The sequence below is a fragment of the Magnolia sinica genome, chromosome 12, assembly GCF_029962835.1.
Source record: "Magnolia sinica isolate HGM2019 chromosome 12, MsV1, whole genome shotgun sequence".
NCBI lineage: Eukaryota > Viridiplantae > Streptophyta > Magnoliopsida > Magnoliales > Magnoliaceae > Magnolia > Magnolia sinica.
In genome coordinates this window covers 73,144,901-73,157,536 of record NC_080584.1, presented here as the reverse complement: position 1 = coordinate 73,157,536, position 12,636 = coordinate 73,144,901, and the positions used below count along the sequence as shown (strand labels likewise).

Below are 12,636 nucleotides of genomic sequence, written 5' to 3'. Positions count from 1 at the left end.
ACCATCTGTTTTTTCAGATCATTTTAGGACATTGACAAGAAATCAGTTGGATTAAAAACTCAAGGTGGGAAGATGGAAACGTGAAGAAAGAGTTTTCTACCGTTAAAACCTTCCTAGGCTCAACCTTAATGTTATATGTAATCCAAACCGTTTATAAGTTCATTTCCATGGGATGAAGTGAAAACTAAAAATACGGTAGTAACTGAATCTCCACTGTTCCCTCTCGTGTGGTCCAATTGAGTTTTGGATCCACCTGAATTTTTTGTTACATGTCCTGAGATTATCTGTAAAAACGGATGGACGGGGTGGATTTTAAATAAACATCATGGTGTCCCCATCTAGCATCCCAGCACAAGCGTGAAGCCCTTGCAGGAAATCTGCGTCCCGTAAGTTTGTTGGGATTCTCGGACCAATATGTGTTGCGGTAACGAAAAGATTTAACATGCACAAAGTATTCACAAGGTAGTCAAGAGATGTCCAAAAATAAACTAACCTAAAAGCAAAATGAGGGCCAAGAAGAGAGTAGAACTAAGAAGAGTAGATGAAAGACGTATAGAAACCATTAGCCAAGAGATGAAAGAAAGCAAAACGAGTTGTTGAAAAATGGATCAAAGCTTGGCAGATGGAAGAAGAACATCTCGTAACATACTAAGACGTTTCTAAGGAGAGACCCTTCAACTAATGTAACTGATAAAGTAATAAAAGAAGCATATAAAAAATAACTTACAGCTAACCTCCAAAAATATTAGAGAAAATCAACATAATCAAACCGAATATATCCAAAGCACAATCAAATCAAAACAAATCTATCTTTTATCTCAACTTATCTTATAAGTACCAATAATCTAGTAACGATAATTCTTACATGTAACTTTTAGTTGTAATCCAAATCTATGCTCTTATGTTGGATTCGTCTTTTATCCAATGTCATATAGTTCTTTTGAGAGTTGCATTATTATAGTCACTCATAGTGATCGATTGTGAGATTTTCCTTTTATTTGATTGCATTAGTATTCTTAAAAGTCATTTCTTATGGACTGCAATACACCCCCCACTTGTGAAGGATAAAACCCTACTTCCAATTATTTTCTAATCAATACAAACTTCTGCAATTGATTGAGTAAGAGACTGATCTTTTAAGAATATGGTTATATACGTTCGCGTCTAACATATCTACTTATTTCAACGCTTGAGGTCAAAAGTTGATTGGTTTGGATTGAGCTGCTTTATCGATTCCGGCATGCCCACACACATTACACATGGCATCAAACAAACCAAGTGCCATAAATTTTTGGCATGCTCGATGGAACTACAAATTAACTTGGTTATCAGAAATATTAAATTTTTTTACCAGCCGTGAAAAAATCAATAATTTTTGGCACACCCAATGGGACTAATAATATGAGATAGTATGAAAGTGAAGAGAAAAAGAGATGCTCGACATATCTTTTTAAGATAGTGATAGCTGGGTTACGTGATATGCAAATGAGGAATTAACATATGGCAGAACAGTTACAAGCTCAGGTCAAGTAGTCACGAATTCAGGCCGAGTGGATAGCCAGATAAGCCGAAAGCCTAAATTGGATATTTTCTTAAAAAGCACCTATCGTATCATAACAAAATGTGCCTCAACCAATTATTGATATTTCTTCGGTCAGAAATCTGGTGCTGGTATAGCTAATACCACAAGCACCTCCTTTAAGACGGAACAAGCTTCTACTCCGGTATAGGAAGTGTAAAATCTTCTGTCATTTGCTGAGTTTAAGCAACTGGAATGGGAGAAAAGAAACATTATTCATAAAGAAAGAAACCATGGTATAACTGGGGGCTAGCCATACCTTAGAAATCAACCTTATCATGGAAGACAAAAGCAGGTAGGTCTGAAACTGTCACCAGTAGCTGAACCTCACAGTTTGAATCATGACCAAATTATCCAAATGGTCCAAGAGATAGCAGGCCAAGTTCTCAGTTGTATTACTACCTTGGTCTACCGTAAACGTTTTCTGGAATGGGTTGACCGACAGTTTCCATTGTTGTAGCCAAATTTTTCATATCTTGATCAGGATGGTTGAGTTCCATTTAAATGGCTGAATTTTTTATGTTTTCAATCAAGATGACCGAGTTCGACCAAGACAGTTAAATTTGTCGTTTCTCGATTAAGATGGTCGAGTTCGACTAAAATGATTAAATTTGCCATTTTTCGACTAAGATAGCCGAGTTCGAACATGATGGTCGAATTTACAATCTTTCGATAAAGATGACCGAGTTTGACTAAGACAATTAAAATTATCATTTCTTGATCAAGATGGGCCAGTTCAACCAAGATGGCAGAATTCGAAAATTTTCGATCATGACGGCCAAGTTTGACCAAAATGAATGAATTTATCGTTTTCGATTAATAAGGTCGAGTTCGACCAAGATGATCGACTTTGATATTTTTTGACCAAGATGGTTGAGTTCGGCTAAGTCAGCTGACTTTGATGTTTTCCGATCAAGATAGCCAATTTTGAACAAAATGACCAAATTTACCATTTTTCAACTATGACGGCTGAATTTGTTATTCTTTAATTAAGATCCCCAAGTTCAACAAAGATGGTCGAATTTATCATTTTTCGATCAAGATGGCTGAGTTCGACCAATACGACCAAATTTATTGTTTTTTGATAAAGATGGCCAAGTTTGACCAAGACGGCCGAATTTGATGTTTTTTGACCAAGACTACCAAATTCTACTATGATGGTCGAAATTGTTGTTTCTCAACTAAGATAGCTGAGTTCAACCAAGTCAGCTGACATTGATGTTTTCAGATCAAGATTATCGAAATTGATTTTTATTTTTTTTTACATCGCCGAACAATGGCATTTATTATACCAAATAATGAATTAGTATCGCATTCACCTTTTACAAAAGGCGAAGCAACTTGGGGAGATAATGTTGTAATATATTTTTGACCGTTCTTGAGAAATCCAATTGAAAATGACATGTGTTATACTAAGAAAAAGATATAGTATGCAAAAGATCTTCAATGATACTTAGAGTGCTTATTACAGAATCACAACTATTAGGATGATAAAATCATAGGGAGCAGTCAGCAAGTATTCAAAAAAAAAACTAAGTGGTCAAGAGACATCCAGGAGGTGTCCGACAGGTGTCCAAAAACAGAACAAGCAACTGAGAGGCGAATAGAAACGGAATGAGCAACTGAGAAGCATACGAAAGTTGAAAGAGCAATTATTTTTGTTAGATAAAGTAGGGCTGTGATCTATTAGAGATTCTCTCATAGGGGAGTCTTCTTTTTTTTTTTGCCTCAGCCCTAGGTGCCGTGTATAGGGTTGCAAAATGATAGGCCGACTAGGAGTTTTCTGTCCGGGGCAACCCAAATGTCTATTGTCTTGTATTCCACTGTGATATGAAAATCTGTTTTTTTTTTTTTTTTTTTAAAATTAAGAGAGAGAGAGAATCTGTTTTTTTTTTTTTTTCAAATTGAGAGAGAGAGAGAGAGAGAGAGAGAGAGAGAGAGAGAGACGTTTAGAAACGGAACAAGCAGCCGGCATACGGAAGCTAGAGAAAAGTCTTCCCACGTACGCAAGACTTTTAGTGGATGCTAAGCCGGCACGCGTGTAGAAACCATACGCCTTGAATGCATGGCACATATGCAAATGGACCAAGCCTATAAATAGGAAACCATGTTAGCCTTCAAACCCACAACTAGCATTAACCTACGTACAAATATACAGTCATTGCCATTGCCACCTTCTCTGTCTCATCCATGGATACTCCCACTACTCAACATCCAAACAAGGAGATCGGTCGTGCTTGTGTTGATTATCACCCTAGTATCTGGGGCGACCACTTCATTACAGCCTCTCCAGATGACATGGTATGTAAACTTAGAAGTACAGTACGCACTTTTCGGAAAAAATTAGGTGTGGAAATCCATGCACACAAAGAGAAAGATCTCTCAAGAGTTTGTTTCGCCTATATTGTGACTCAGGATAGCATTTCAATGATCCAAAGTTTCCTTCTCAGTGAAACTATGAGTAAGCTATTGTGCAATAACCTTGGAAGTTTTCCTAACCTTTTCTCGGAATCATCTGTTTATCGTTTCTTTTCTTCTTCTTCTTCTTCATTTTTTTTTTTCCTCTTCTTCTTCCTCTCTCTCTCTCTCTCTTACTGTGGCTGTTTCAATTATCAGACCATCTCAGCATATGGTAATCCTGAGATGCTAAAATGGCGAAACCAATTCTCCTCTGAAACATCATTACACATGCGTTTCGAACAAGATTTATCCTGATTGACTTATGGATTAATTAGGCTTTCTTTTGTTTACACATGCACTTGGGGTTTAAATCCAAAGTAATATCAAAATGTGTTGTATGAATATTCTTTCACGAATTATTTCAGAACACCTTAATAATCTTTGTTGTTGTTCATTTAAATATTGTCTATTTTCTAGGTATTCTGAAAATGCTGTGCTTTATAGTTTCTCCATAAGCCATGAAAAAATGCCAAAATTTTGTTCATTTTCAAAATGATATGATATTTGCCTTATTATTATTATTGTTATTATTATTATTATTATTTCTAACCATGACGTTAAAGCAGAGGCTCGACGCACATAAAGGACGGGGTGAAGAATTGAAGGAAGCAGTAAGGAATATGTTTAGCGCGGTCAATGATCCATTGCTCAAAATGAATTTGATTGATGCGATTCAACGCCTCGGTGTAGCTTACTACTTTGAAATGAACATAGAGAAGGCAATGCGCCAGATTTATGATGACCACATCAATGGGAATGATGATGGTTTTGACCTCCAAACCCTTGCTCTTCAATTTCGACTACTAAGGCAACAAGGTTATAATGTCTCATCCAGTAAGTCTCGTGCCAATGTTCTAGTCGTTCTTAAGAAGAGCATATGTGTTTCTGTTTAATAAATGTAGAAAGAGTTCATTTTATTTGTGTCAGCCACGTGACTCACATTTTTTGTCCCATGGGGCCCACCTTGATCAGAACCATCCATACTTTTACCGTTGAAGGAGCACAAGAAAGGAACTTTGGGCATTTTTAGATACGTGGAATCTACTATGCAAAAATAGAAATTGTTTTCCACCGACAAGACTGTTGGTCTGTTTGAATATGTAGATTTTATTATTATTATTTTGCACACAGTAACTATTACTCTTATCTATAATCAAAATTCTCTAGTATAATAAATCAGGTAAGTTTTCTCTAATAAATTTGACGATTCCTTTTGCTATCCAAACATCCACCCCAACCTTGAAACAGAATCCTATTTTAGATAATGACCATGGAAATCATCATTATCAAGTCATATTATCTTATCCACATAATCCAAATAGGATCCACATATCCAAACATACCCCTGTGTGAATGCTGATCATTGAAAATAAATTTTCATGGGTTCTCTTCCATAAATAAATGTTAAGATTCATCCTTTCAGCAACATAAGTTGAATTTTCCAAATTACGAACGGTTCAAATTCTATGGTAAGCTCTGATTGTGGGCCCCATAGGGTACCCATGGTGATGATCATGAGTCGTGACATGGATAAAAACATTATATGTTAGAACATGTATATAATTGCGTATATAAACATTCCCATAGCATTTGCATCGATCTACTATCATTGCCCTTACTCAAGTCTATCAATGGATAATCACTATCATCAAATGTTTCGGTTGGGAAACAGGTGTGTTTACAAAGTTTAAGGATGATGAGGGCAATTTCAGTGCAATATTAAGCAGTGACACACGCGGTTTATTGAGTTTATATGAAGCCGCATTCCTTGGTATACATGGGGATGATATACTGGATGAAGCCATTTCTTTCACCACAGTGCACCTCAAATCTGCATTGCCGCATCTGAGTGCTCACCTCACAAAGCTAGTTGAACTTGCCTTAGAAATACCACTTCACAGGCGCGTAGAGTGGCTACAGACAAGGAGTTATATCTCGATCTATGAGGAAGACGAGGAACGAAATGATGTGCTACTGGAGTTTGCAAAGTTAGAGTTTCATAGGTTGCAGTCATTGCACCAGAGGGACCTCAGAGACATATCATTGTCAGTTCTCTCATATGCATGTTACTTTTCTCTTAAAACATAAAAATCTCTCTCTCTCTATATGGTGGGTGGGTCCCATTCAACCCTTGCAGTCAATAAGTTTGAATTCATCCAATGGTTGGATGTTTGTATAAAGTATTCTATAGGGTGGGTGGGTCAATCCATTATTCAACCCTTGCACTTTTGAATTTATCCAATGGGTGGACCAGAACCTGGTCCAACTGATTGAAATTAAGACCTTATAAATCTCTCGAGGTGTATGTGGGAAATATCCACCCCATTAATCAAAGGTGGAGTTAGGTGAGCCCCACAACAGACAACAATTGAGAGTAGATGTCCACCCATTGAAACCTTCTTAACTGTTCATGGGGCCCACTTAAAAAGTTCAAACATCCCACCCATCCATAATGTGTCTCACTTGGATGAGGGATCACACCAAATTTTAGGCCATTCCAAGACTCAGGTGAGGCCCCACTTAGTTATTTTAGGCATGATTTCACATTGTTTCAAATGGTGTGGCCCACCTAAGTTTCGGATATGGCTGATTTTTTTTGACTTCCTATAAACTACAGGGGATCCACCAAATGCACGGTGTGGATTTCCAACACACATCACTGAGGGGCCTACATTGGTATTGCATCAACCAGTCATGACATCTGCTTGCTACACAAACATGTGCAGGATCACTTTCTTTTAACCATCCATTTTATAGCAATCAAATGCATGGTTAGGATTTCTTGGTCAGTGTGATTTTGGAGGTTTGCTCCATCCACAATGTGCCCATAATTTGGATGATCTTGATAGACGTACAAGACTGCCACGTGTGGGGATAAGAAGCGGATTCCTATTGTCATCTTTGAATCTTGCTTTCTCTTTATCAGGTGGTGGAAAGAAATGAACCTTATAGCAAAGCTTCCATTCTCCAGAGATAGAGTGGTGGAGGGCTACTTTTGGACAGTAGGAGTGTACTTCGAAGAACATTATTCCCGAGCTAGAATGATCATGGCAAAACTGATCGCATTTACAACAGTTATGGATGACATCTTCGACCTACATGGTACATTGGCCGAACTTGAACAACTTACTGCTGCGATCGAAAGGTTTGATACATGCACCTTACACATGGATTATAATCTTCTTCTTCTTTTTCTTTTTTCTTTTTTGAAGTTTATACACATGGATTATCCTTGTCGTAATCCAGAACATCCAAAAATGTGAAAATTATGGCCCCAGAATGGATGCCTAACTGAAAATTGGTCATCCATGGTTCCAAATTGGATGAGGAGATCATCTGATCAATGTAATTTGTTGCATGAAATATCTACAATGATGCCTATGTTTTGTATGTGGATAATGGTACATGTGTATAATGGCTGATACCTTGTAATTAGCAGAAAAAATGAAATTTCTTACTTAAAATTTCAGGTGGGATCGTGGGAATACGGATAAGATGCCAGACTACATGAAAGTTTTTTTTATTGCACTCTTAGATGGGGTTGATGCAATTGAGGATGAACTAACTAGGGAGGGAAAATCATACCAAATATACTACTTGAAGGAAGGGGTATGTTGCCGTTCCATTAAAATTAGAACCACCAAGTTTAGGTAGGAAGCTACTACTAAGCTCCACGTGAATAGAACTTTCATGAGATCCACCCCGTCCATCAGGTCTCCTGCCTCATCTTTACCCTTGTGGTGTTTTTATGCCATCCCATCTACCTCATAAGGATGAAAAGAGTATTCCAAAACTCATGTGGGCCATATAATGAGAATTTTTTAAAATTCTAAACTGGGTGGCCGAGATGAGTGTCAAATATACCTAACGTTTGTGATGAAAGCTAAACAAAGGTTGGGTTTTGATCAGATGGTTATGACACATCAACTGTATGGCGTGGATTAATGGACATTTTACACTGGTCAAACAGTAAAGATAGCCCACTAATACCAATGTCTTTTTATTTTTTATTTATTTATTTATTTATTTATTATTTTTTTCAATGGTGAAAGCGTGTATACTTCTGTTTTGAATTAGTCAGTAGGCCGGCGCAAGGTTAGATTAAGTCTGGTCCATTTATGTATTGGGCTGAATGTTTACAGTGTGGGGCTGAAAATTAAGCTGAAGCGTAGCCTGTAGTTTATATAAATGGATCTAGATCCGGCTACTTGGGGGCCTTAATTTTAAGATGTCGTAAAACTCAGTTCATGACCCGAACTTCTTCTATGGGCCAAAATAGTCAACCCCAAGCCCTGTCCAAGCCTCAATGGGCCAACCTGGCCAATTGGCAGCCCTATTTGCACTAGTTATTGCCATAAACTTTCTTATTTCTTTTCCCGCAGATTGAGAGTCTGGCCAAAGCCTACTTAGCTGAAGCAAGATGGGCCAACTCGGGGTACGTGCCAACCTCAGAGGAGTACATGAAGGTTTCCTTAATCAGCGCCGCTTATCCTATGCTTTTTGTTGCATTTCTCATTGGCATGGGTGAAGGCGTAACAAAGGAGATCCTTGAGTGGGCCATACAAATCCCAACCATGATGAGGACTTGTTCTATAATGGCCCGACTGATGGATGACATCCCATCAAGTAAGGTATGATATATTCCATGTATATTTAAAATAAAAATAAATAAATAAATAAATAAATAAAATCGCTATTACCCTTGTCCAACCACACAAATTATGCATTTTGCTTGCATGAAAGAAAAAAATAATAATAATTTTATTAGCTGTTTTTGTTATTTTTGTTTTTCAACACGCCCCACAATGGGTACTCAAACCATGAAATCTGTGTTGAAACTGTTGTGAGTTTATAAGTTCGTGGAACAAATTGTCCTGTGGCATATGTGTAACTCAAGTTAAACTATCCAACTCTTGGGTCTAACTTTAAATGGGTCGTTCTCCATAAATTATAATAAACTGTTTGTCTTAAGCAGCTGATTGATGGTCATCTAATTCACGATTAAGACGAAAACAGTGAATAGATTGACTGCAACCAATAAAAAGTTCACTAACCATAGGTCAGGATCATCCAGTTGCTCACAATTAGATGATTCATTTTGAGTTATAAGCTGGACAATCACTTCTCACTAGTCTTTTCATCTCACTAAGTCTTTTGCTATTCTAACAAGCAACTCAATCCCAAGGGGTGAACACATCTTGTAGCTTATTGGTTTCTATAAGGGAACTTTTCAAGCAATGAGTCTGCTAGACTGGGCATTTTCTACGTCCGTGATGCGTGCCTCAATCTAACTATTTACCATGAAGGCAATCAGATACACGTTGTGAAGGCAACCCACCCTTTTGTATGAGCTTTTCTATGGGAGGTTCAAATAAGTCTCTTGTTCAAAAGATTTTTAAATCATTTTAATTTATTAAAATGATTTCATGAAAATTTAAAATTCTAGATCTCTACATCAGTACTTTTTTTTTTTCCTTTTGTCATTATTTTAGAGACTACTTCCTTGATTACATGATATGCACAAAAAATTTATTCAAATTAACTATAGTATAAAAAAGCTAATCCTCTCTCTCTCTCTCTCTCTCTCTCTCTCTCTCTCTCTCTCTCTCTCTCTCTCTCTCTCTCTCTCTCTCTCTCTCTCTCTCTCTCTATATATATATATATATATATATATATATAATGCTCACACACAACTAGTTGGAGCTGTCTAATTTAAGCATAAATTAATGTTAATAAATGTTGTAATGGGAAAGTTATTTCAAAAAAGAAAATGACTAACCCGCTTTGATGGGCCCCACCATGGCATTAATGGGAATTCCACACCAATCATCAGATGATTCACCTCATGCTGGACGCATGGTCTGAAAATCAGCTCCATGCGTGGTTAAGGTAGACCACACGACTAAAAACAGAATATGGAAGAGCTTATACTCTAAATAGTCTTCCTTGGCATGGCCTAGTTGAATCATGTATAGTCATGATTTCTTGCACATCAAGCCAAACTTTTTGTATGGCATCTAATGGTTGGAGTGGATTTCCAAGGCTCTACAGGGTGGGCCCTGTAAAAATCAAGGGTGGACGTCTTTCCCAATTGTTTCCATTTGGTATGGCCCACTTCATTCACCAATTAGCCTAGATTTTTTCTGTGGACCCAACATGGGATTATGCATCTAATGATCGGAGTGGATCTCACACACAGATGACAGTGGCCCTGTAAAAAGATGACAGGTTGAAGACCGTGAGGCACTCGTTGGTTCCGAGAAAATTGGTACGTTACCGAGAATGGACGGGAGTAGATCAGGTGTTACCCGGGTAACATAGCAATGGGTGCTTCCTTAACTGTGGGGCCATTTTTGATATATTTGTTGTATATCCACGCCATCCATCAGTTTTTACAAATCATTTTAATGGATGGTCCAAAAATGAAACAGATTCACCTATCAATTAAGTGAGCCCCACCACAGGAAATAGTGAACATTGAATGCCCATCATTAAAACCTTCCTAGGGCCTACCGGAATGTTTATTTTCCATCCAACATGTTGATAAGGTCACTGAAACTGGATGAGGGGAAAAGACAAATATCAATTTGATCTAAAACTTTTATGACCCTAATAAGTTTTTAACGGTCAATCACCACTCTTTCCTGTGGTGAGGTCCACCTGAGATTTGAATCTACGTTATTTTTTAGACCACAAGCTAAAGTTAGCTGAAAAAAAAAAAAAGAAAAAAAAAAGTGATTTATGGCGTGGATATACAACAAATATATCAAGGTAGGCCCACGATCAGAAAACACCCACTGCGATATTACGGAGTACATCTGATCGCAGTTGAATAGTGGACTCGCAGGTTACAACCTTGGCATGGCAAATTCTGTGGCCCGATATAATGTATGTATTATATACACACCGTCCATCCAATTTCTTAGATCATTTGAGGGCATAAGACAATAGTTAAAGTGGACCACACCACAAAAAGCAGCAGAACAATAACGCCTGTCGTTAAAACCTCTATGGACCCAGCATGATGTTTATTTCCCATCCAACTTATTCGGTTCAACTAGTTGTGTGTGAGCATTTCTTTTATATATATATAAAGGTGGGAGCATACCACCTGAGTATTATTGAAATGAGAAAAATTGTACAATGACCACTCATCTCATTGGCCCGTTCTTGGAGATTGATTGACTTTTTCATAATAGTTTTTATCGGGCAATACCAACATCCAGCCATTAGCAAAGAATATAAATGGTGCAATTTGGTTATAAAAGACAACAACCTCTAGCGGTGAAACCTTTTGTCCATTTTTGTAAAAGAAAAAATAAAAATAAATCTATTTTGATGGGAAGTTAATAATTTCACAAACTTTTTTAATCATAAACTTGTTTCTCTGCATGTACATACCATTTTAATAAAGATAAATGATTTTCTTTTTCCTTCTAATATGTGTGAAGCTTGAGCAAAAAAGGCAACACGTTTCATCCGCAGTAGAGTGCTACATGAACGAGCATGGAATCTCCTACCATGAAAGTATCCAAAAGCTCCGGGAAATGGTTGCAAGTGGATGGAAAGACATCAACAAGGAATGCCTTAAACCCACTCCAGCTCCTACTGCTGTGATGAATATTATCCTGAATTTTACACGTGTGGTCGAAATCATATACCAGCATCGAGACGGATACACCGATTCCAGCGTTGAGACCAAAGAAAGGATTACATTACTGTTTGTGGACCCTATTCCACTTTAGAATATGGGGCTTGTTGTAACTTATTATGCATGCTTGTTGTCTCTTATTATGCATCGACCAGGCTTGTTGTGGATGCCTCAATGACAACAACATACTTATATTTGGATCTATGGAATAAAGAAATCAATATATATCTTAGCTATTAAGGACTTTATCTTGTGGGCGATTTGGATATTGGGCACACGTCATGTTTGCACATATACTAACTTATAGATGGGAGAGTTACACGTATATTTACCGGCCTACACATGAGCATTCTAATTAATCTGCATTCGTATGGATCATCAATCTTTAACTACACCGCTACTTTATACATGAAGGTGGCACCAATCCACCTGTACCAAAAATAAAAAATTTTAAAAAATGTAAATTGTTATGGGTAAGATGGAGCTATATGAGATAGATGAGCCAAACAGTGAGACTTGGTGACTTTATATATTACTTGAGGGCCGGAAAATCACCCCGACCTTTGGTGTCGGTTGGTGTCGGATACTTTCTACAACGGTCTCAATTGTCACTTTAGCCCTCGACCCGACATCAGGTACCAATCCGACCTTCGGTACCGACCTCGACCTCGGGTACCGATCAAGACCTCGAAATAGAAAGAATAATCCTCTCCATATACGGGTGGAATTATCTCCCAAGATCTCCTGCGAAAATCATGCCTATCGAGGTAAAGTCAGATATATTCTTGAAATTAGATTCTGACACCAATACGTCCCCTTCAGCAAATCAAATCAGATATGCAAAGCACCTCGAAAGCTTATAAATACATCACTTACCATGGGTAAAAAGTACGGACAACTATCTTGATTGCACTACGCGAGTCTATACTCATAACTGCATCGGAGG

General features: G+C 37.6%; 1 protein-coding gene across 1 annotated transcript; it reads left to right on the top strand.

Annotated features, from left to right (window-relative positions):
- The first annotated feature begins 3,727 nt into the window (after positions 1 to 3,727).
- On the top strand, positions 3,728 to 11,831 carry LOC131221691 (beta-cubebene synthase-like). The gene is made up of 7 exons (XM_058216991.1): positions 3,728 to 3,880; positions 4,606 to 4,873; positions 5,712 to 6,084; positions 6,966 to 7,184; positions 7,510 to 7,648; positions 8,422 to 8,670; positions 11,491 to 11,831. Exons 1-7 carry the CDS (start codon positions 3,770 to 3,772, stop codon positions 11,782 to 11,784), a joined length of 1,653 nt encoding a protein of 550 aa, XP_058072974.1. The 5' UTR covers positions 3,728 to 3,769; the 3' UTR covers positions 11,785 to 11,831.
- Positions 11,832 to 12,636: the final 805 nt, after the last annotated feature.